Raw genomic sequence first — 24,845 nt, 5'->3', positions numbered from 1 at the left:
CAGGCGTGCCAGACAATTATATTTGCCACAAATTTGCTGTAGACATTTCCCAATGGTGGCATGTTATTCAAAGCTTGCTGCAGGTTTATGACTGCAAGTGAAAAGCTGCAATCTTTTTTTCCCACATTACTACAATTTCATTTGCCACAAATTTAGTACATATTAACCGCAAGCTTGCCAGAAGGCCAATCTTCCAGAAAATCACATTTTCAATGTTAATGCTGAGCTGTGACTCACTATCTTGCTTAACTTCTCTACACTCCACAGAGCGCTCAGAGACGGCTCACTGCAGGTTGGTAATGAGGCAGCTGTCACTGGGTCATCACCCTTGGCTGCCACACAGCTGGACACAGACGGCGCTCTCTGGTTGGGTAAGTCCATCTTACACCGCTTTGCTCAATCGTAGCTCATTTACAAACTGACTACGTACACCTGCTCCGACACACCGAATATCAACAGTCCCCACTTAGCTTGTAACGTCTAATTGGATCTTCCCCCACAGTGAGTGCTTTTGAAGAGCGCTTCTCTTGTTACCCCTGAGCAGCTCTCAAAAATGTCCACGTTAAGACACGATATTACTTGATTATGGTTAATTAATAATTCCAGGATGAGTCTTTACTATAGGGTGTTTTAAAAAGTGTTTGCCTTCTCTTTCTCTTTTGACAAACCTATAAAGATTAAAAAGGAGGATTTATTCCATTTTAAGAGTGCAAAATCTTCTTTTAAGGTTGTGAAAAGTATTTCAGCACAGGCCAGCCAGTTGAACAGGTGCTGTGGATGCCCGGTGGCTAGAATACATTATCCTCAGACAGCCCGAACATCAAGAGCTCCCTCCGAAAATCCCTTCTTTCAAATGTCATTATTTATTTACTTATTCAGATGTAATTCACTTGAAATTAGCCCTGTCAATCCTCCCGTCGCAAAGCATACAATCCGATTAAAGGGGAAACACTCGGGGAAGCGAAAGGAAGAGAGAAACGTGAGTGAATTGCAACGGCGGGAGACATTTTCCGCCATGCTCAAAGAGCAGGAGACGGAGCTGGATTTTCGACAGCGTCAGATCCCCGAGGGAGGCGAGCGTAACTCTCACTCGGAAAGCTGTCAGGCAATGTCCCCAGAGCCTGGCCTCCCAAAAACACTGTTTGATCTTCTCACCTGTTCCTGAGTGTTGTGTCTCTATCTTTCTTCATTCTGACACCCCCACGTTACACCTTCAGAGTCTCAGGTGTGATTAAGTTTTTAACAGTCTTCTACACAGGGTTTCCATAAGCCACAGACTGTTCGTCAGCCTTTAATAATACATATAGTGCTGTAGCTTGCCTGCATGGCGGGTAAAATCTCAGGTTACACGAAGATGTGTGTTTAAACTATGGGTCAGTGACATAGTACGAGTGTCCATGGTTTAAAAAAAGTACAAATTGTTGTAATTGTACAACAGTTGGGAGTTCTTAAGACCTATCTTTGTATTCATATTTAATGAAGTTTTAAGAAATGTTTATATAATGTAAAAAACATATTTTTTGGTCCACCAAATTAAGGAATTGATCAAATATTATGCTAAATTGCTAAAGCTTTTCACTTTACCATTTCAGCTTTTGGCCTCCAAAAATATCAAAATGATAATAATAATTCAGAAATGAGAATCATGCTCATCATAGAAGACATGTATTTATGGGGAAAACATGATCATCATCATCTCATATGCAGTGTGATAGCACGCATCTCTGACAACCTCTGAGTATGTTTTAAGTGATTGGATGGCTTTTTAAATCAATTTTATGCACTTGTGCCTTAATCAGTTGAAATGGTTTATTTAAGTCTGTCTATTGTGTGAACATGAAATGCTGTGCAGTATATCGTGTACACTTGATCTGAGCTTGTTTGTTCTTCTCGTCTTCAGGTGGTCTGGAGGAGCTGTCCGTAGCTCGCCGGTTGCCCAAGGCTTACAGCACAGGCTTTGTTGGCTGCGTAAAAGACGTGATAGTCGACGGGGTGGAACTACATCTGGTTGAGGACGCCTTAAACAGTCCCAAAATATTACACTGTTCTGCCAAATAGTGTGGCACCACGTTCCTCCCAACACCATGTCTACTGCTGTAATTATTTTTCTATTTTTTGTATACTTTCCTTTGCCTTTTATATTGGAAAACTTACATTGTTTTAATTATAATTTTGTTTTTTGGTTTGTTTGTTTCTTTCCCCATCTTTGTGTCCAACCATAATCAAGTCACCAGTCAGCGAACATGGTGTCACAAGACAAGCAAAAAGTCGTATTACATCTGTCCTGTTTCTATGACAAACAAACTTGCTCATTACTTGAACAGTGGCAGATGAGGTTGGTGCTGTTTGTGCCGTCTGGATTGCCTTCTCTCGGTGCCATAGCTTGCTGTCCAGCATTCACCATACATTCCTCTGAGCTGTTGCTGTGGTCCATTACTACGTTTAAAAAGGTCTAAAAAATGACTCTCCGCTTTATCGACACGACAGCAACTGTTAAAAACACTGAGCAAGACTATGTACGATATTCCTCATTTATGATACCACTAACAAGGACGAAAGCTCGAAACTTGGAGTACTGATAGTAGCTGACGTAACATTTAGCATTCCTCAAAATTCACTATTGTTTTTTTTTTCCCCCATGCAAACATCATTGACCTGTGAGATGTAATAAATAGTAACGAAATACATGAGACTGTGAATTTTGAAGATGCTATTTTTTGTTGCAATCATTCGTCTCATGTGTTGTGCATATCTAAAGAGCAATTACATATATATAAATATACTATATGACCACTTGTTGCATGCATCTTTTTAAGTGTTGCGTTGATTTTGCCTTGGTTTTCTTGATCTTCATCATTCCGTTCAGGGCAGAAATGTAGCTGACTACATTGCAATCTTGACATCTGATCATTCAAGTTGGGAGATATTGAAATTTTATATATATATATATATATATATATATATATGCTATTTGTCAATCTGGACTTCTTGTGTGTGCGTGTGTGTGCGTGTTGGAAAAAATGGTTGTTGCAACAACTCAACATTGGGAGGCGCTGTAACACAGGAAGAGATGAGAGACTCAAACCACATCAGGTGGACAAAAACAGCATTGACATTCTTGGCATGTTCTGTCATCGAACAAAAATCATGTATTCACTGCATTTTTTTTTTTTATCGTATATCAAATGAAAATGTCGCTTTAAAATGCTGCCAGCACTTGCTATAAAAAAGGGATGATGTATGTAGACCCCTTGCATCCTATGACTGTGGCCCCCATAACAGCTGTTTATGTTCAACGGTAACCAGTGAAAATAGTAATGCATGGGTTTGTCAAGTCAAAATGGTTTTTGTAACCTGTTCCAAGACAAATGCAATGCTGTGGTGCTGTTCAGTGTAAGAAATATGAATTTGATACCAGATGCTTTGCAATATTCCATTACAAATATGCCTGTTCAGGGTAAAGTATCATCATATCTTTTTTTTTTTTTTTACGAGCCCTGGAACATGCAAGATCGTAATTGTCATCCTGTACAGCCCTGTGATTTTTTTCAAGTGTAAATTTGTTACTGAGCTTTTGTTTTAGTATTATACACTGGAAGCGAGTCTGACTTGTCTACACATGGCATATCCTGAACGAGGGCTGAGATCCGGGGGAAATTGATCAATTATGTGTCTAGGGTTTGATCGGCCGTCCAGACCGAGACCGGGAGCCCTTCGTTAATGCACGAGCTGTATGGACCATCCACCCTTTTTAGTATAGCGCCCTCAACTTCACTTTCCCAGCGGACTGGATTTTTGATCTCTTTTGTATTAATGGGAGTTATTTTTTGACATCCTCCTCCAGTAGCTTTGCTCTCAAGGGATGAGGCTCATGGTGAGAACCGCCATGGAAATCTGCTGTGTGAATGGAAACTGAGAAATGCCTTAAAAATCATTCACCGTTCATGGGTGACAAAAGTCCATGTCCATATTGTTCTGTGCTCTCACCTTAGCCAGTATATTAGCCTCATTCCCATCATGTAAATTAATTCATAAATGTTAATAATTATATTAATAATGCTTATGAGAATTTCCAGAAGGCCTCAATAATAGTGGTTCTGGACTCTACAAAAATACTATTTACTGTACAAATACTATTTTCAGTATCTTATTTATGTCTTAAAAGGATTCTCAGTCTGGCATTTGTAAACTACTGTTTTGATTGAACTAGATCTGATGGGCAGTGCACAGAATGAGAGGCATGATGTTACCATTACTAACTTTATTACTTGTGTCTTGTGTTCCAACCACCATAAAATAAAATGTTAAACAAACTGACCTGACTTTCTGTAACATTTACTCCTGATAATGTCTGTGAATAAATCCCTCCAGTTCCCAAATTGTCTAATCCAGAGTCTCCCTAGTGTTATATTATATTATATTACAAAAGTTTGGGATTGGTAAGAGTTTTTTGTTTTGTTTCTGAAAGAGGTCTCATGTGCACCACTGCTGCATTTATGTAATAAAATGCACCATTGTGAAATATTACAGTTTAAAAGTACTGCTTTCTATTTTAATACATTTTCAATTGAAATTTGTTCTTGTGGTGACAAAATGGCTTTACTGTGTATTTTTATCCACTTTTTATCCATTTAATGCATCCTTGCTGAACAAAAGTGTTTATTTAACTATATATACATGCATATGTATATATAGTTACATATATAACTATATGTATGTATGTATATATATATATATATATATATATATATATATATAGATTGCACAGCCTTTTATTTCAGCAGCATATGGAACGTTTCTAAAGTGTTTCTCATTCTTAAAAGTTTTTAAGACTATTTATTTTGCTATCTTTACTATATATTGTTATAATATTGAAGTGTCCTGAAATAACACTAAATAAGAATATTTTATGGTGTTCTTACAGTAATGTCTTAATTTATAAGAGAGATAGTGTATTATTCAGTTATGTAACAGTCATTCTCTTAAGGGGATATAAAATGTCATCAGGCCTGACATGCTCGGGGTTGCCTGGAGACGTTAGAGAAATAGATCTTGTCAAAGAACTCTGGCGCAAGGGGTAAAAACGGTCAATGGAAAAATCCATTGGATTTCTCTGCATAGGAGAAAGCATATGAAATGATCCATGCTAGATGAGCAGAGGGTTCCTTCAGTACACATGCTCACAGCAGTGCAATAAAGAGGCTTTTACTGCATGTAACAAGGCTTCAGCTGTCTGGCTGCATCAGGGGATCTGTGGCTCTCATTGTTCCTCCTCATGGGGTTTTAGTTTGGACTGAAGAGTCCTCGGGCTGTAAGGTCAAGGGGCGTCTTGGAACAGAGCTTGTCAGCAGCACTGGCTCTTCCTTTAGTGAATGATTTCCTTAAAGGAAAATTCACACAAAAATGAATATGGTTCCAAACTAAGTTAACCACGTAATTTTCAACAGCATAATCATCAACCGCTATGTCTCATTTTGTTACTGCATCCCAGTTTTGAATGAATCGTTAAGTGATTGAATCAATGACTCACTCATGAATACAGTCACTTGTTTCATTCTCGTTATAGTCCATTTTCACCAAAAAATAAAAATAAATAAATTTGGTAAATCATAATTATAACATTAATTTGACTATTTTATTAAAGTTTTTGTTAATATTTCGAATTATATATTTTTCATTTTTATATTTCTGTTTTCATTGTTTTATGTCTATGTACTTTTATTAAGTTTTAGATTTCATTTATTTAGTTCTAGTTATTTTAGTACTTCAATGAACATGAGAAATAAAATAAGTTTTATGTTTTATGTTATTCAGTTAGTTTATTTTATATTACAGTACTGTAAAAAAAATATTTTAGTTAATTTATCATAACTCTGATACTAAGTCATAATTATGATAAAAAGTCATTTGTGACATACTGAGTGATAATTATGAGAGCAAAAGTTACATTTCTGACATATATCATATGACTTAAAAAGTTGAAATTGTGTAATGAAAATTCATTATTATGACACAACATATTTATAATTGATTTGACTTTTTATGTCATTTCTCATAATCATGGTTTACCAAAGTATACTTTTTTACTTATGTGGCAGACATGGGCCTCCATAATATATAACACATTATGAACATTGTAGTGTGATTGATGTTTCCCAGTAGGCCTTTATATGGGTGAAATGTGAAAACAGTTATACACTGTCCTCAAGTATGAAATTGTTTGCACTGGCTCTTACACTGCATAGAGAACACCCAGTCAGACTCTCTGTCTAGAGAGAGAAATCCATAGATGAAGCCCTGCATTTCAGAAAATTGCATAACCACGTCCCCGGCAGATTAATCTTCCTTAGGGCCAGTGACGTCATGGCAGCCATGGCACTGCTGCGGTGCCCACAGCTGCCACCTTCAAATCACCCCAATGCAAATGGGGTCAGCCCCAAATGGAAACTGCTGAAATGAAAGCAGAGTCAACATTGCTGTTCTGTATCTTCTATCTCCTAACAAAAATAGCAGCATTACAGCTAACAGAGTAATAATAAACATGCCTGGAAATGAAATAAAGATGAGAATTACATGGAAGGAACTGCTAAAATAAGGCTGTGTATGTACATCACTTCCTTATTTATGGGCCTTTCAGAGGTGCGTATACCTCTAAATGTCTGACACCTCCGCCTGAGAAGAATTCAGCTGCCAATAGGTGCTAAAACATCTCTCACATAAGATCACATTATATTTCATATGTAATCACATTAAATCATACACATTCTTAGTTTTCATATATTTGGTGTTAGTTATTTTAATACTTAAACTAAGCGAAAATATTTTTTTTAGTCAACGTTTTATATTTTAGTTAATGCTTATTTTAACTTACAGTTAATATTTATATTAGCCTACAGTAATGATTTTTAATTAATCATAACAACTTTGACATTAAGTCACAATTATGATATACAGAGTCATAATAATGAGAGTAAAAATGTGACACACTACATCATATGACTTAAAAGGTTATGACATAAAAATAACATTGACTTGACTTTTTATGTCATAACTCATAATTATGATTTACCAATGATTTTCTTTTGTGGCAGAAACTGGCTTTAATCATATAATACATTGTTTTGTCAAGTGACCTACAAATTTTGAGAAAGATTTTTTCCTGGACTGTAATTTTTAATGTGTGTATCTGCCTAAAAAAATTTTATTTTAATGTAGGCTATATTTTGTTAATATTTAAGAGCGCCGTTTACCAATGTTTTAGATAGATAGATAGATAGATAGATAGATAGATAGATAGATAGATAGATAGATAGATAGATAGATAGATGATTATGATTTCACCTTTGTAGCTCGGTTATAAATGGTTAAACTAACGGTGTAACAGCCCAAACCGTCCCCGGTTTTTATATGGTCTACTGAGAAAACAAAATGAGTTGTTGTGTCAAGTTCTGGCTGGTTAATCCTGTCATATGGTCCAGGGAAATGGTACGAGCTTTATAATAACTAAGTTTATAAGTTTTGTAGTCAGTTGTTGTGAGCGGTGTGTCCGTGAGAGGCGGAGAGAGTGAGTGAGAGCTGGGCGCTGTGTGACGCCCCTCGCTCGCGCTCTGCTCTGCTGCAGTGACTCGGCGAAGGCAGGATCGTTTTATTACTCTTTCCCCCCTCAGTCCGCTCACACACTTTTGACATCTGACAGCTCCCAGGACGGCCATGACGTCTCGAAGGTAAGCTGAAGGCTACATTAAAACTGCAAGAGCGGGTGCTGAGGGTTACTGTTACTGTATGAATGAATCGAGCGCGACACGCAGCTCAATGAGTCGGACTCGGTGTTTCCTCCAGGCTCCTGATCCTGTCTGGCCCATTATACTGTTCGCTTCGCTCAACAATTTTATACCACAGACTATTTAGGAATAGTTTCAGTCTTTTATTTTCTTTCGTTGATTTCAGTAGCATGTAGATTGTAGCCTGTGTCGCTCTCGCTACCGGATGTTGAATATGAATAATCAGGGCAAAGTCACTGTAACAGTTCTCCCTCTGTATTTAAACTGTGCTTCATTAGTTTATTGAGGCGGTTTATTAGGAGACTTATGGTAATGTCCTCCTACTGTATTTACTACGTCGTGTGCTAAAATGATAACTTAAAATATTAAAGACAGAGATTTGAGATAGTAGATTGAAAAATAGAGAAATGTGCACACAAGCTCTAATATAGCCTATATGCAGGCTAAATGTAACTACAAAAAATTTATTATTTTAAAATTTCACATTTGGAATTGTTTTCCTTGGTTATCTTGTGATATGTTTCACACTTTATCCTGGGTTAGTCATTATTTATAGATTTCACACTGTATGTTTCACACTAACTCAGGCTTAACGTCCTTATTTGCATATGTGTGAGGTCAGTAAAATTGATTGGACAAATACAGCAAGGGACCTGTTTTAATAACTGTTTGTCCAGAAATGCCGCTTTGTAGGTTCTCTGGCTGTCTTATGTCTTCTAAAACACAACAAAACAACTGTCGACTACTGTACAATGCACATGAATATTTAGCAAGGTAAGCCCAGAGGCATTTTATAATTGAATGTTGGAGCAGGGTTTTAAATTTAGCCAGGGTTACAAATGAACAGGCCTTGAGTCTGCGTCTAAAAGACATTAGCCCAAGGATAAGTGTGGTGTGACGCTGTTTTGTTTCCTAAATTGGACATATGATTTGTATTTCATTCTGAGTGTCATATCTGCATAAACCGAGATCTAGAGATTCCCTGGGTTTATGCACCTACACAAAGAGCTGAAGCACACGTCAGTTATTGTGAGAGTTTGCACAGGTGGCCTTGGGTAAATAACATACAGCATGGGAACAACACTCAGCGTTGCTTTAAGCTTGCACTATCTACTGTTTGCACTAACCGTTAACACAATATGTTTCAGGATTCAGTGCTGGTTGTGTTTTACCAGCAGCTTTCATTTGTCAGAGTAATAGTCTGTGATCCTTTGGCCTTTACCATGCCTTTACATCATCTGTTATATAAATAGTTCTGCTGCCAACAATTACCATTGACTATTATTAGCATCATTAGATTATCATTACTGATGTCCTTCTCATCTCATTAAAGGAATAGCTCACCCAAACATGTAAACTGTCGTCCTTTACTCTTCCAGACTTGTGTGACTGTTTCTTCAGTTGAGCACAGAAAGAGATGTTAGGGACTGGCAGCCTTAGAAACCTCACTTTCATTGCATCTTTTTCCATACAATGAAAGTGAATGTTGACTGAGACCATCATCTCCTTTTGTGCATGTTCCACTGAAGAAAAAAAGTCGTACAGGTTTAGAAGAACATGAGCATGAACATGTAAATGTTGACATATCCCTTTAACTGGTGTGAAGACTGATCTCACTTAATAGTACATAACAGAGGATGATCTGTCAAATATGCAGAAGTGCAGGGAGCTATACTGTACATTTTGCAGATTTGCAGTTATCTGTGCTGTACAAACAGGAAACTGAAAAAATTATTTCAATATAGGATTTACATATGTTACACATACAAATGTTTTATTGTTCTCAAGAGGTTTTGCATAAAGGAGGCTAACAAAGTTACTTAGCTCAGTGTGCATGCATATTTAACACATTGCCGTAAAGAACATTTATTTTATGCTCCTAGTTCTGGGAAGGCCAAAAGAGATTTATTTTTATTATCTTTATATAATGTGGAATCATTTTTCTTGGTCACTTATCCCACCTGCTACTTTTACGTTTTAATTTGGCATTATTGTTATTTTCTTCTCTCTAGATCATAAAGCATTTTGTGAGCATGTGAGTAAGCGTGTACAGGAAAGAGGAAAAAGGAAGAGATGGCTCATTGAGTGGTTATTTTTGTGGGGTCATGAAAATATAGGGTCATGAATATTTTGGTTGCATGAAAATAGTCGCATGTTGTCAAAATTTCCACACTAAGTTCTTTTTCTTTCTTTCTTTCTTTCTTTCTGAAGCACGTTTAAAAACAACAGTTTTTAGTTGACCAAAGTGCTGTTCTTAAAATAACCTTAAGGGCATTAAAAGACAAATAAATTAACAAACAAATTTGCAAACAGTGCTATAAAACACTAAGTTTGTGATTCACTCATATTTTCCCTCCATTTACATCCATACTAATGTTCAAAAGTTTGGTGTCCGTAAGATGTTTTTAATGTTTTTGAAAGTCTCTTGTGCCCACCCGAGGCAAAAATACAGTAAAGACAGTAATATTGTGAAATGGTATTTCAATTTAAAATAACACTTTTCTGTTTTCATATACAGTATTGTTTCAGTGTCACATGGTCCTTCAGAAATCATTCTAATATGCTGATTTGCTGCTCAAGAAACATTTCTTATTATTATCAATGTTAAAAACAGTTGTGCTGCTTAATATATTTGTTGAACCTGTCATACTTTTTCCCCAAGATTCTTTGATGAATAGAAATTTATTTGAACAGCATCTATTTGAAATAGAAATTGTATCAGTTTACATCGCATCCTTGCTAAGCAAACATTAATTTCTTTCAACAAAACAACAGTATGTCAGTATTTGTGGTCAGTATGTCTGAGAGGTTGACTTGTTTGTCTGAAAGCAGAAGGGACAGGACTGATAGTACTACTCAAAATTCACACATGGAAAAAACTGCCTTCAGTGTGGTGAAATGAGATAGTCTGTCCAAAATTTCCAGGAATTCTGCTAGTTGTGACAAAAGGTTTGCTATGAAAATATATTTTTTTTATCACAGTCATCCATTTTTAATTCTACTAAAGCACTGTGATCATCGTAGTTTACTGTACATTTTCCTTGTGCTATTGACATTTGTTAAAATTCAAATCAAAGACATTTGCGTAATTTGTGGGTAGTTCACATCATGGATGGCTTGATGATTATCATTTATCATTTTATAAACAAACCCTTAAAATCAGGCCAGCAGACTCACAGCATGACTCTAAACCCACAGTATTTATTATTTAAGGAATTATTTTAAGGGATTATTATCAGATCAAATGAAGCGTAGTTTATACAGATTAATGTCTCCATAATCATGATATAGTTTATGGAGACAATGTGTATATAAAGTATATAGATGCTGTGCAGTTCATTGTTCATATCATAAATCATCACTTTTTTTATTTTTCTCCTAGACTCTCCTTTTAGGACGCAAAGCCGGGTCTTGATCCCATTCCAGGAGGCTATTTCAATTGGATGGGTTGTTATCAGCTGTCGAGAATTTGAATATGATCGTTGGCGTTAGATTTTGTTTCATGTGTCCTTGGGCTGTCTAAACCCGGGGCGAGTTCAAAAATGGCAACATATTTCTCCCTCAGTAAGGGGAGAGAGAGGCTGCTACCGCGTCTAGCCTTGTCTACCATTCTAGTTATGTGAATTGATTCGACGTTACATGTATGTGCTCGGGGACTTGGGGTTAATCAAATAACTTGGGGTTGGGGGTTAATCAATTAACTCACACTTTCAGATTTGCTGGCATAATGTCCCGTAGCTGGGCGGCACCCATACCCATATCTGACACACATACATATATACATACATATACATATACACTCACACATATATATACATATATATTAGGGCTGGGTATCGATTCAGATATCCCGATTCGATTCGAATCTTTTTTCTTTTTTTTCCATTCAGTGAATATAGTTTTAATACAAAAGGTCCTTTCTTAAACAATAATAGCGCCCTATAAAATGTTATGTTACCCCTTCGCAAAACATGACTTTGTGGCAAAATCCTTGTTGGCAATCACAGAGGTCAGACATTTCTTGTAGTTGGCCACCAGGTTTGCACACATCTCAGGAGGGATTTTGTCCCACTCCTCTTTGCAGATCCTCTCCAAGTCATTAAGGTTTCGAGGATGATGTTTGGCAACTCGAACCTTCAGCTCCCTCCACAGATATTCTATGGGATTAAGGTCTGGAGACTGGCTAGGCCACTCCAGGACCTTAATGTGCTTCTTCTTGAGCCACTGCTTTGTTGCCTTGGCCGTGTGTTTTGGGTCATTGTCATGCTGGAATACCCATCCACGACCCATTTTCAATGCCCTGGCCCTGACTGTACATGGTCCCGTCCATCGTCCCTTTGATGCGGTGCAGTTGTCCTGTCCCCTTAGCAGAAAAACACCCCCAAAGCATAATGTTTCCACCTCCATGTTTGACGGTGGGGATGGTGTTCTTGGGGTCAGAGGCAGCATTCCTCCTCCTCCAAACACGGCGAGTTGAGTTGATGCCAAAGAGCTGGATTTTGGTCTCATCTGACCACAACACTTTCACCCAGTTCTCCTCTGAATCATTGGCAAACTTCAGACGGGTCTGTACATGTGCTTTCTTGAGCAGGGGGACCTTGCGGGCGCTGCAGGATTTCAGTCCTTCACGGCGTAGTGTGTTACCAATTGTTTTCTTGGTGACTATGGTCCCAGCTGCCTTGAGATCCTCCCGTGTATTTCTGGGCTGATTCCTCACCGTTCTCGTGATCACTGAAACTCCACGAGGTGAGATCTTGCATGGAGCCCCAGACCGAGGGAGATTGACAGGTATTTTGTGTTTCTTCCATCTGGGTCTTGTAGCCCATTCCAGCCTTGTGTAGGTCTACAATCTTGTCCCTGACATCCTTGGACAGCTCTTTGGTGTTGGCCATGGTGGAGAGTTTGGAATCTGATTGATTGATTGTTTCTGTGGACAGATGTCTTTTATACAGGTAACAAAACTGAGATTAGGAGCAGTCCCTTTAAGAGAGCACTCCTAATCTCGGCTCCTAACCTGTATAAAGACACCTGGGAGCCAGAAATCTTGCTGATTGATAGGGGATCAAATACTTATTTGACTCATTAAAATGTAAATCAATTTATAACTTTTTTGAAATGTGTTTTTCTGGATTTTGTTGTTGTTATTTTGTCTCTCACTGTTCATATAAACCTACCATTAAAATTATAGACTGATCATTTCTTTGTCAGTGGGCAAACGTACAAATTTTTTCCCCACTGTGTATATATATATATATATATATAGATTCACTGCCATAATGTCCCATAACTATAACTGGGTACATACACCCATATCTTACACTATATACTGTATATCTCTACACACTACTAGTCGAAAAGTTGGGATAATAAACTTATTTTTAATATTTATCTTATGCTTACTATCTTATGCTTACTAATTACTACATTTATTTTATCAAAAGTACAGTAAAAACAGTAATATTGTGAAGTATTTTTACTATTTAAAACAACTGTTTCCTATTTTAAAATGAAATTTATTCATGTGATGACAAAGCTACATTTTCATCAGCTGTTATTAAAGCTTTCAGCGTCATGTCCTTCAGAAATCATTCAATTATTCAATCATATCAATTATTATCAGTTGGAGTAATTTAAGGGGAAAAAAACAACGTAGCTAGGATGCGTTAAATTGATCAAAAGCGACAGGAAAGATATTCACGTGTGTGTTTGAACTGACTCACCAAGTCACCGCTAGACTGACATGTGGCAGCATAATCAGCTTTTCTAAAAATATCAGTAACGGTACCAAAATCCAGACACAGGGACCCGTCTGCCCCCAATATAGACGCGAGAGGGTCTTTGAAGCTGAGTTGGTGGCACTATGTATATCGCTTTTTGTCACCGAGCCTGCCACTTTAAATAGCCAACTGTGTTGAACTTGAGACATTATGTAAGAGGGAAGAGGCAGCTCACTGTGTGCTAGTGGGCCTGTGTGTTTCCCCTGTCAGAACACTGCTGCAGCACTTTCCGCCTGATATCGCTCACTCTCTCGCTCTCTCTCTCTCTCTGACCCTCACTGTATAACCCATTTGTGCCCCCGAGTTATCATAAGCAAGAGAGTCTCTGGTGTCACTCAACAGTATGTGCCAATATGGATGTGACAACAGAGGATTGTGAGGCCATTCCTGTTTTAGATATTTTAAATCTTATTTGCACGTTGGTTTCATTATTACTAAAATTGTTATATTATTTTTTTTAAATTCATTCAATGTCTGTTGTGTTCGTTCATCTTGGATTTTTTTTAATTTAATTTTATTATTATTATTTTTTTGCCAGTTCATTGCTGTTTATATCAGGCTGCAAGCTGGACAATGGCTGTTAATTATTAAACCAGGGGAGAAAGCCATGCATTTATTTTATCGAAGAGGAAGCTAAAAGAACAGAAGCACTTTTCCTTTGCATTCATTAATCTGACCATTATAACACTAATGGCCTCCGATTACATTTATTGTGTCCTTATGAGATTTTATAAGGTTTAAAGGGAAGTTACATGGCAATATTACTTCCATGATGAAGCATTAAAGAGAACTGATAAGACTTAAAGCTGAAGTGTACAAATTTTTGACCTTAAAATACTTTTTGCCCCAGTTTAAGATGTGGAGATGGCCAGAAGTGAGGCATTTGTAGGTTAATTCCTTGAAAGTCTAACTGACTCTTTGGCAGAAAACACTGGTGCTTTTTTGAGCATCCTAGCATAGCAACATTGACTCAAATAGTGATGTATATTTGGAGTGCCTGAACTGTCTGTTTGTCCAACCAATGGCAGATGGCAGGGAAACCTTTCAATATTATTTTTTGCAATTATGAAAGACACACTTCAGCTTTAACTAAAGCTTAGGGTTTAAACTCTTAATATTTTGGACTCGTGATATTGTGTCCAGCTCCGTTCTGGGGAAATCTGGGTGTTTTCCTGGCGATCAGGTCTGTTCTAATTCTCTCTGTCCCATAGTGACTCATGCCAAAGTTTGTCTGTAATTAGAAAAAGCCTTGTAAGCCCGAGCAGTACAATTTATTAACATGTATACTCTGTCTCTTTTAAAATCAATTACTTCATTACTTGGCAAGCATTTTTCACTTATGCAACCTACAGTAGCAGAGCATACCGTTTGCATAAGTTGGCAAGTGCACGCTAAAGGTGCTTGAGTGCAGGCACAAACCATTCTTCAAACTTCCACGTTTAAAAAATCTGTTACTGTTGTTTTATAGGAACATTATTTCATAATAAAAAGGAAAAAAAAAAAAAACATTATCTTTGTTTTGTTCACCAGTAAAAAATATTGAACCGTACTTAAAACATGATAACTTTACTTGAGAAGTAAGATTGTGTAAAATGTATGGATAAAACAAGAAAAAAAGTTGTGACAATATGTGGGATAATAGTTGAGACAATAGGTGAACTTAATTTCATACCATTTAGAAGGTTTTTTTTTTTTTTTTAGTTTTTCAAAGAAACTGATGCTTTTATTCAAAAAGGACACATTCAATTGGTCAAAAATGCCAAAATCTTTCTATTTCAAATAAAATAAATAAATAAAATATATTAAATTAATGTAATTTGTAAAAAATAAACATTAAAAAAAATATTTACTGTATTTTTGATCAAATAAATACAGCCTTGCTGAGCATAAGAATCTTCTTTCAAAAGCATATAAGCTTTTACTGATCCCAAACTTTTAAAAGTGTATTCTAATAATGCAAGAGTACGTGTACCTTGTTTTTAAGCATAGTATTTTACTGGAAAATAAGACCAAAATTCCTATTATCTGATGCCATAAAACAATACAAATATGAAACACGTCTATAGTTTGTCAGTATGCTTTAGTACCCAAGCTGCTTTGAATATAATCTTGCGCTGTACAATTTAATTTTTTTTTTTTTTTTTTCATTTTCTTTTGCTGCCTTCATTGGTGAGTGCAGTGCTGTTTTTTCCAAAAGCTGCCACTCTCCATTTAAACCTAATGGTAGCACAGATAAGGGGTGTAAGAGTGTGTCAGGCAGCATGGCAACGCTGCGTCACGTTCAGAGAGAGAGAGAGGAAGGGGGGGCAGGAGGGATGGACAGTTGCTCAAAAGCTGATTGTACTGGCTGGCTTTCCTATCAGGGCAGCTCACACGCATCCAAATCCCAGATTAACACCCCCACCTCTCTTTCCAACCAGCAGCACTCCTACAAGTCCCTGCCCCCTCTCTTCCTCCTTGTGTAACTGTACTGAGCGTGGATTACCAAACTCTGAAGCAAAGCAGGGGCTCTGACAGGCTCCGAACAGAATGGTGAGGTAGGAACATGAGGCATTAGTTGCTGTTATCATTTTGTATCCGGACTATGCCGTTTTCACAGCCGAATTCACATGCAATAGCGCTGCACATTTCTTTCGGTGCCGCTGCTTGTGCAGGAGTGTGCGCACTTTGCAGGATGGTTTGTGGTTTGTTGTAGCTGTGTGTGTTGTGCTGGAGGAAAGCTCCTGGAGAGCTGCTGGGAGCTCAGTGAGGCTTAGAAGTGACCTGGAGCTGTTTGTTCCTGGGTGCAGATCCTTGCCTGAATGTCTGCATCTGTACAGAACCAGATGGTCTCCATCACAAGAGAAACACATCCAGTTGCTGTTGTTTTTTTTTTGCTACGTGCAATCTTTATTTTTTATTATTGTGAAACTGGGAAGTTATTGTTATCGGTTCCTATAGTTTCAGAGAACATTTTTTGTAAAGAGCTGAGAGCAGTTTTGGGAATTGAAAAGAAAGGTTAAGGGGTCAGACTAACCCCACTATCATTGTTTTATGAAAATACATAACAGCTTAGCTGGGATTAGTGTCACCTGCTGTTTTACAGAATGCAAAATGAAGATTTCATATATGTATTTTCTGATGACCCCTAAATCCCACAATTATCTACTAAGATGTTTACCAAACATGGACATAAGGAGCAGTATTTCTTCAATCATATTTTGGATTTCTTTTAGTCTTTGATGTTACAGAAATATATATATATACAGTCATGGCCAAAAATATCGTCACCCTTGGTAAATATGAACAAAGAAGGCTGTGAAAATTAATTAGCATTGTTAATCCTTTTGATCTTTTATTTTAAAAATTCAAAAATCTAACCTTTCGTTGCATAATAAGAATTTAAAATGGGGGGAAATATCATTGTGAAATAAATGTTTTCCTCAAATGCACGTTGGACACAATTGGTACCCCTAGAAATTCTTATGAGTAAAATATCTCTGAAGTATATTCCCATTCATATTCACAATTTTGAGCACTCCAGGGTGATTATGAACATGAAATTATCCAGCCATGGCTTCCTGTTTCACAGAAATATAAATAGGAGGGAAAACAAAGCCCAAATTCCCTCAATAATCCATCACAATGAGAAAAACCAAAGAATATATTTATAACGTGCAGCAAAAGATAATTGAGCTTCACAAATTAGTGAAGTGGCTTTAAGAAAAGAGCTAGAGCAGTAAAAATTCCCATTTCCACCATCAGGACAATAATTAAGAATTTTCAATCAGCATAAAATGTTATGGAACTGCCTGGAAGAGGACATGTGTCTATATCGTCCTAATGCACGGTGAGAAGGAGAGTTTGAGTGGCTAAAGACTCTCCAAGGACCACAGCTGGAGAATTGCAGAAAATAGTTGCGTTTTGGGGTCAGAAAACCTTAAAAAAAAATTGTCAAACAGCACCTACATCACCACATGTTGTTTGGGAGGGTTTCAAGAAAAATTCTCCTCGCTCATCCAAAAACAAACTCCAGCATATTCAGTTATTAGACACGACTGGAACTTCAAATGGGACTGGCTTCTATGGTCAGATGAAACTGAAATTAGCTTTTTAGTAGCAAACACTCAAGATGGGTTTGGTGAACACGGATAAAAAGTACCCCATGTGTACAATGAAATATACTGCTGTATTTTTGATGTTGTGGGCCTATATTTATATGTTTGGATCTTCCAACCGTACAATAATCCAAACACAAACCTCAAAAACAACACAAAAATGGGTCACTGAGCACAAAACCAAGCTTCTGCTGGCCATTCCAGTCCTCTGACCTGAACCCTATAGAAAATGAGTGGGTGAACTGAAGAGAAGAAGCACCAACATGGAGCTGGGAATCTAAAGGGTCTGGAGTGATTCTGGATGAAGGAATGGTCTCTGATCTCTTGTCAGGTGTTCTCTAACCTCATCAGACATTATAGGAGAAAAATTTAGAGCTGTAAAACTGGCAAATGGAGGTTTCAAAATGTATTGAATAAAAGGGTGCTGTTAATTGTGGCCAAATGTGTATTGGAGAAAAACATTTCATAATGATATTTCCCCCCATTTTAAATTCTTATTCTCCAATGAAAGGTTAGATTTTTGTGAATTTTTTAAATAAAAGATCAAAAGGATTAACAATGCAGATTAATTTCACAGCCGTCTTTGAATTGTTTGAAGACTCAGTTAAATATTCTAAAACAGAATATTTTGGTCTTTTGCTTTAATGTTGCAGAAATTATGTAGAGCCCATGTTATCTGCTAATGTATGATGACATGTTTATCTATACAGCACAGACCTCATTTAATGCTATATCTTTCTTTCAGTTCTTCATGACATATAAGGCATGTTTATGATACAGGGCATTTTATAGATAAATTAAAATATATCTTTTTTTGTATGCCCTGCACTGTAAAAGAAAAAAAGTCAGCTGAATTTATCAGAAATTCCCTCAAAAAATAAAGTCATACAGGGTGGAAATAAATGTCATAAGGTATCCATAGTGAAAAATAAATATACTTATATTTATCATATTTAAGGCTAAGTATACTACAAATACATTAACGTATTTATGTGTTTAATAAAAAGACCCTGCAATTGTACTTTTGGCATACTAAACTGGTATACTTAATGCCTGCTAAATTGGAACAACTAATTTTGTACTTAATGCACTTTAATTGTGCAGAAATAGGGCTGAAGTCCAACTAAAGATATGTTGAAGTATATTTGATTGTGCTAAAGTGGAACTATTGCAAGTACACTTTAAATATCTTGCATTTAAAGACCGATATTATTGAAAGGTAATACAATCCTCATCAATAGTGACACTAAAACACATTTTAGGCTTAATATTAAGAAATGTGCGTTGTGCACAAGGACTCCAAATAAAGTTAAATTATAAGTTTTATATCAGTAAGTCTCAAGCAATATGTCAGTAAATATGTTAATAGATTTGAACTATACTTAGTATGAATAAATGTATATAAATGTATTACTTTTTTACTAGGGATATCATTGTGGTAATTTCATTTTTTCATCTTAAACAACTAAAACAGTGGCATTTCCAAAAACAAGAATAAACATGAATAGACAGTGCACATTGTCATACACACAAACACACACACACACACACACACACACACACACACACACACACACACACACAAATGACAGAATTACTTTACCAAAAAACATAACTAGTAAAATTTTAATGTAAACATTCATATCTTGTCTTTATGAATATTATACATATTTTAGCATAATTTATAAGATAATTCAGACATTTTACTTCCAAAACCCATAGTTCATTCAGTGTTTTACAGTATAATTATGTGTATTTTCTTATTAAATTGTGTTAAATGTATAACATTTTTACATTATTTTCTTTTACTATTACAAACCTGTGCATACATTTGTGTACAAATTAGTTTCTAGGATATAGTTGCTTGGACTTGCTTTTCTGAAAGTCACTGTCAGGAGCAAAAGTGCTGACAGAAATGTCAATGAATTATTAATCCACATACGTTTTAATATTTTTGCTTTAGTGGCAAACTTTACAAAAGATAGGGAAATTAGTGACTGGAGGGGAAAATATAGACCTTCTGACAAACATAGAATCATAAGCAGTGAGTCATGACGAGGAGGAAAGAGATTCAGAACTCTCAACATCCCCTCTGACCAGTGAAACAGCGATTACTAATGCTCACAGGTAGCCTCCACGATAAGATACAACGTCAAGGGTGCTAACACTTCCTCTGCAGTGAAAAACTGGAGGAAGTGAGTAATGCTTACTTGCTTTGCATGGAAAGATGGAGGGAGAATAATGAGTTAGAGTTTAAACTCACAGTATCAGGGTAAGACGCAATACTCACATCTGTTCATTAAGACCTCTGCTTTTAAATACAAGTTAATCTTTAGGCAACATTTGTTCACAGTAATGCACCAGGATTCGATTGAAAACTGTGCATTGTCACTAAATCTTACGTTTCTTTGTCATGCACGTTTGTTTATGCATGCATAGGTTTCAACTCACACATGCTATTTTGTTTTTGGTCCAAATTCATATCTAATATATGGGTCGTTCCATCTCAAGTGCTCCAAAATTGTCTTGCAAACTTAAGCATTTGTTTTCTATAATGTACTATTTTACCGTTTTGTTGTACCTTTCTGCTGATTTCAATGTCGCCAAGGTATCTAGCTAGCTAACGTATAAATACATTTTTGAGAATTATTTTCTGTAATGAGAGACAGATTCTGCTTTACTTGTGTTGAATCTTGAATATCCCTGTAATTCATACATACTGTAACAGAATTCACTTAAAACAATATAGATTTATATATTATTTTGTTATTATATTCAACACTTGAGAATTAAAGGCAGATTATGTGTTCACTATACCATTCAAAAGTTTGAAGTCAGTAAGATTTTTTAAAAAGAAATTGATACTTTTGGTCAAGGACACATTACATTCATGAAAAGTGACAGTAAAGCCATTTATAATGTTACAAAAGATACAATTACATGTAAATGTTGTTCTTTTGAATTTTGATCAAAGAATCCACTCAACTGTTTTCAACATTGATAATAATAAGAAATCAGCATATTAGAGTGATTTTTGAAGAATCACGTGAAACTGAAGATTGGAGTAATGATGCTGAAAATTCAGTTTTGCCATCACAGGAATAAATTGCATTTTAAAGTATATTCAAATAAAGAATACTTTTCTGTTATTATAATATTTCACAATATTACTGTTTTTACTATATTTTTGATCAAATAAATTCAGCCTTGGTGTGCTGAAGAGGCTTCTTGAAAATCTTGCTGACCCCAAACCTTTGAACTGTAATGTGTATATACAGTAATAGCAATCATACAATGTGGTCAGGATTTACGCAGTTCTGTCAAGATGAAAGTAAGAGACCCGCGTGCAGTCACTTAAAGTGAGATTAAGACATGGGGCCCCTAGCAAGCAGCCACGCTTAGAAACACAGATAAAATTACTCCTGACCCCTGGACGGCCATTCACAAAGCCTTCTCACGTGAGGGGGCCGGTGTATGAACAGACGGGCTGCAGGCAGCCAGACAGCTGGGGCCCAACACTAGCCCAGATTACACATGACCTCTCGTCCCCTTCCACCCCCCCATCAACCCCGAAGGATTAGGAAATAACTTTTCAAATACAGCAATTGTCACTGATTAGAACTGGCATTCGCCATGAAATTGGACACAAATATACATATGGATAAGCTTGCTTGATGACATCACTAAACGGGTGGGCCAAAGAGTTTGGAGAGCCACGGGATGCAGAAATGCATATATATATGTGTGTGTGTGGTGTGTGTGTATATATACTCCAGTGGTGTGCAGTGGTGTTCTAAAATGAGGAGGTAAAGTTTTTTACATTTTTTCTTTTATCAAATGTAAAATCATGTCCCAGTCACATTTTCTTGGTTAAATAAACATTACTTACACTTTCAGAAAAAGGAAAAAAATTATATATATATATATATATATATATATATATATTTACATAAACAATGTAATATTCTTTTAATTAAAGCCAAGTATGAATCTCATCAAGTTTAGCGTTTTACATTTATTCCACAATAATAATTCAAAGCAGTAAAATTTTAATTATGAACTTATGTTCAGCTATACTTCATAGTTAACTTTTATCTATTTTTGAATTTTTCAGATCATCAGTCCTCAAAGCTCAGTAAATATTGGTCACAGACAGAGATTTACTTTAAATTTCACCAAGCTGATTATTCACTTAAAACTCCCACAGATTGTGTGTTCAGGATGATTCAAGTCTTATTTTGACATAACAAAGTGGTTATATCTAAGTGTGTGAGTTGTTTACATACTTTTTAAATTAGTCTTCCCATTAACGCCATTATATTGTTAATTCAGACTGATTTGTGAATGCAGGATGTGCACAAATACAAGAGGCGGGATTTAATGCATGAACCAATCACAGCTGATCATAACCAATCATAATCCAATCATATCATGATGGAGGCGTTGCCTCTTCTCACGTGACTTTCCACCATTCATTCTCAATTACCCCCCACTAAACCCACTGCTCGCTTTAATAGGTCTATTAAAACTTAATGGGCTCAGGGGAGGCGAGAGAGTCACAGACTCCCGCTGTAACTTTAGCACTTTAGAAAAACGAGTGAATTATACACTTTTTAATGTCATATTTTGTAATATTTGCGCTGTTTTATTTTTGTACTATGAATTTTTTTTTCTTTCAATATTTTGAGGCACTGACTCCCTTTCCACCTCAGAGGAAACACCCTGATAAATACATACATGCATATATACATACACATATATATATATATATATATATATATATATATATATATATATTATAAACATTATAAATGTCTTTACTGTAATTTTATGCATAATTGCTGAATAGTAATAATTTATTTTTACTGACCCAACTTTTGAACAGTAGTGTATAAAAATTAAGCATACAAGTTGTTCTAGTAACTTTGTCAGACTTTTGCCTCCCATGTTTACAAGAAGTGTTCGCATATTTTTGATCATGAGATGCTTTCTTAGCTGTCTTGTTGTCTTTGCTGAGAATGTCATTTTGTTTTCATTTCAGGTGGTTTCATCCCAACATCACTGGGATCGAGGCAGAACACCTGCTCCTGACACGGGGCGTCCATGGCAGCTTTCTAGCGAGACCCAGCAAGAGCAACCCAGGAGATTTCACTCTGTCTGTCAGGTCGGCATATTTACTGTCCTGTCGTGTACACTCCTCCACATCTACCCCATTGCACTTCTGCTCTTAAATTATGCTTTTTTTCCCACAGGACTCTTATGTCGTTTGTGAAGTAGAGCATAAATTGCAAATCTCTCCTGTTAAATGTTTATCTGTGTGTTATTGATTTCTTAGAAGTGTACTTGTTAGTCTAGCTGGCTGTTTCCATGCTTGGTAAAGCATTAAAATGCTTGTTTGTGTCATAGATTTCTATGTCAAATCCATGTTTGTTTCAGGCAGTGAAAACTCAAGAGATCACTTTATAAAATACAAACACAATAGGGAATATTCACTAAATAGTACATTGCAATACATTGCATTCTGTCAGAGCATATTGAGGATTACAGCAATATTTTTATTGGTTGCTATCAGTATTAGATGCTTGAACATGGATGACAATAATAGACAGCACTTTCCTTCCCATTTTCTAGAGCCTCTGGGCTTTTAAGTTGCCCCTGGGCTGGTGCTTAAGGATTACAGTGTCAGCTTGTGGGCAGGTCTGTGAGCCATTGCAGCTGCTTGTCTGATGAGTGATTGGAGAGTCGATGGATAGGAAGAGAGAGAGAAAAACAGGCTTTCATAATAGCTTTAAGATGTGGAGGCCATGGAGCCCCAGACCTGCTGTTTGTGGTTATGGTGGTAAGATCTCTCACTGTATCTAATGTTCTCCAGAACTCCAGGCCACGTGGCTCAGCTCCACCACAAGCCTTTAGGGCCGGGGCCCAGCTGGCTGTAGACTGATTTATCTGGCCAGCTGTGAAGCGATGAGGTCAGCTTGTTCTGATTATCAGATGCATGGTATATAAACAAGGTAATAGTGAAGGCTGTTGATTAGTGTATTGTTGGACACATGTTTTGTGCTTTTCAGCAGCAAATTACTGGAATATACACAGACATAGCTCTGTTCCAAATTCTAGTGAGCTCCCTACTGCCTAGGAGCTGCCTTCGTAACCATCTTGAAACCTCATGAGTGAACAATTTGGAATGCACTGCGTAGGTTGCAACTCTGTGCGGTATGCGAATAATACTCCACAACTCTCATTTGTTTTTATTAGAGTCTGACATCAGCAGACTTTGAACTATTTTTATTTATATTTACCAGTATTAAATGCAATCACCCACCATCTTGGATTTCTTTTCTTTTTTTCAGAACTGTTGCAGCACATTCTAGAATTGCCAACAACTTTATTTTATTTTTTTTCAAACAATGAAATGGTATTATATTTGAAATTCCACTTGCAGAATTAATGCAGCAATTATACTTGACTTAAGATTTTTGCATAATATCTAATATTTTTTTTGGGCCACATTCATATTTATATAGAGAAAAATTGTCCAAAAAGTCGATTGCTTGTTCTTTTTTTATTTATTTGTTAATTTACAGTGATTGACTCAATTGCAAAACCACCCACTTTTACTTTTATTTTACTTTTTGCTTTATAAATATCTGGTGGTTTTACCAAATACACGCATAGAGGTAATCAAAAAATAAATTAGGAAAATTAAAAATGACCAAGAACATCTGACATGGACTGACCCATATTTATAGAAATACTTCATTATGATTGGTCAGCTTCATCATTCTGAATTTTAATATGTTTTTGTACAATATGTTTGTTTACTGCTAGACATAATATTTAACCGTTGTCCAAATGACCGGTTCGTTATGTGATGTTTTATTTTTCTCTGTATTGTCACAATCTTTTCTACAAAAAAATTAATATTCATGTCAGAGTCCAAGATTTATTTAAGAATAATAACAATAACAAGCAGATACCATGACAAATATCATGACTTACAGTATGTATTTATTCAGTAAAACAAATAAATACATAACATAATTTCAAATAACATTTCATAGCAAGTGTGTTTGGAATGTACTGAGCAAATTTGTAGATAAAGAAGCATACAATTGACCTAATGCATCAGTACAAGAGTTATGCAGATATCAGCTGAAAGCAAAACAAAGCATCTCACTGCCATTCTGCCT

General features: G+C 36.3%; 2 protein-coding genes across 11 annotated transcripts in view; both read left to right on the top strand.

Annotated features, from left to right (window-relative positions):
* Positions 1-4,524, top strand: part of agrn (agrin) — a 261,211-nt gene extending 256,687 nt beyond the window's left edge. For 7 of the 8 annotated variants that reach the window (XM_058764050.1, XM_058764048.1, XM_058764055.1 and 4 more), the window contains 2 exons: positions 268-371; positions 1,901-4,524. In XM_058764050.1, coding sequence (XP_058620033.1) covers positions 268-371; positions 1,901-2,058 — 262 coding nt within the window. In that variant the 3' untranslated portion in view covers positions 2,059-4,524. The remainder of the gene's footprint in view (positions 1-267; positions 372-1,900) is intronic. The other variant, XM_058764049.1, reaches the window with a different exon arrangement.
* Positions 4,525-7,539: 3,015 nt separating this feature from the next.
* Positions 7,540-24,845, top strand: part of ptpn11b (protein tyrosine phosphatase non-receptor type 11b) — a 31,610-nt gene continuing 14,304 nt past the window's right edge. The window contains exons 1-2 of one of the 3 annotated variants that reach the window (XM_058763498.1): positions 7,540-7,724; positions 22,697-22,819. In XM_058763498.1, coding sequence (XP_058619481.1) covers positions 7,711-7,724; positions 22,697-22,819 — 137 coding nt within the window. In that variant the 5' untranslated portion in view covers positions 7,540-7,710. Of the gene's footprint in view, positions 7,725-8,442; positions 8,556-15,712; positions 16,096-22,696; positions 22,820-24,845 lie in introns of those variants that run through there. The other 2 variants (XM_058763497.1, XM_058763499.1) reach the window with 2 other exon arrangements.

The sequence above is a fragment of the Onychostoma macrolepis genome, chromosome 23 (genome assembly GCF_012432095.1).
Source record: "Onychostoma macrolepis isolate SWU-2019 chromosome 23, ASM1243209v1, whole genome shotgun sequence".
Lineage (NCBI taxonomy): Eukaryota > Metazoa > Chordata > Actinopteri > Cypriniformes > Cyprinidae > Onychostoma > Onychostoma macrolepis.
The sequence above is the reverse complement of the archived record's forward strand: the minus strand, read 5'-3'. Positions and strand labels throughout refer to the sequence as shown.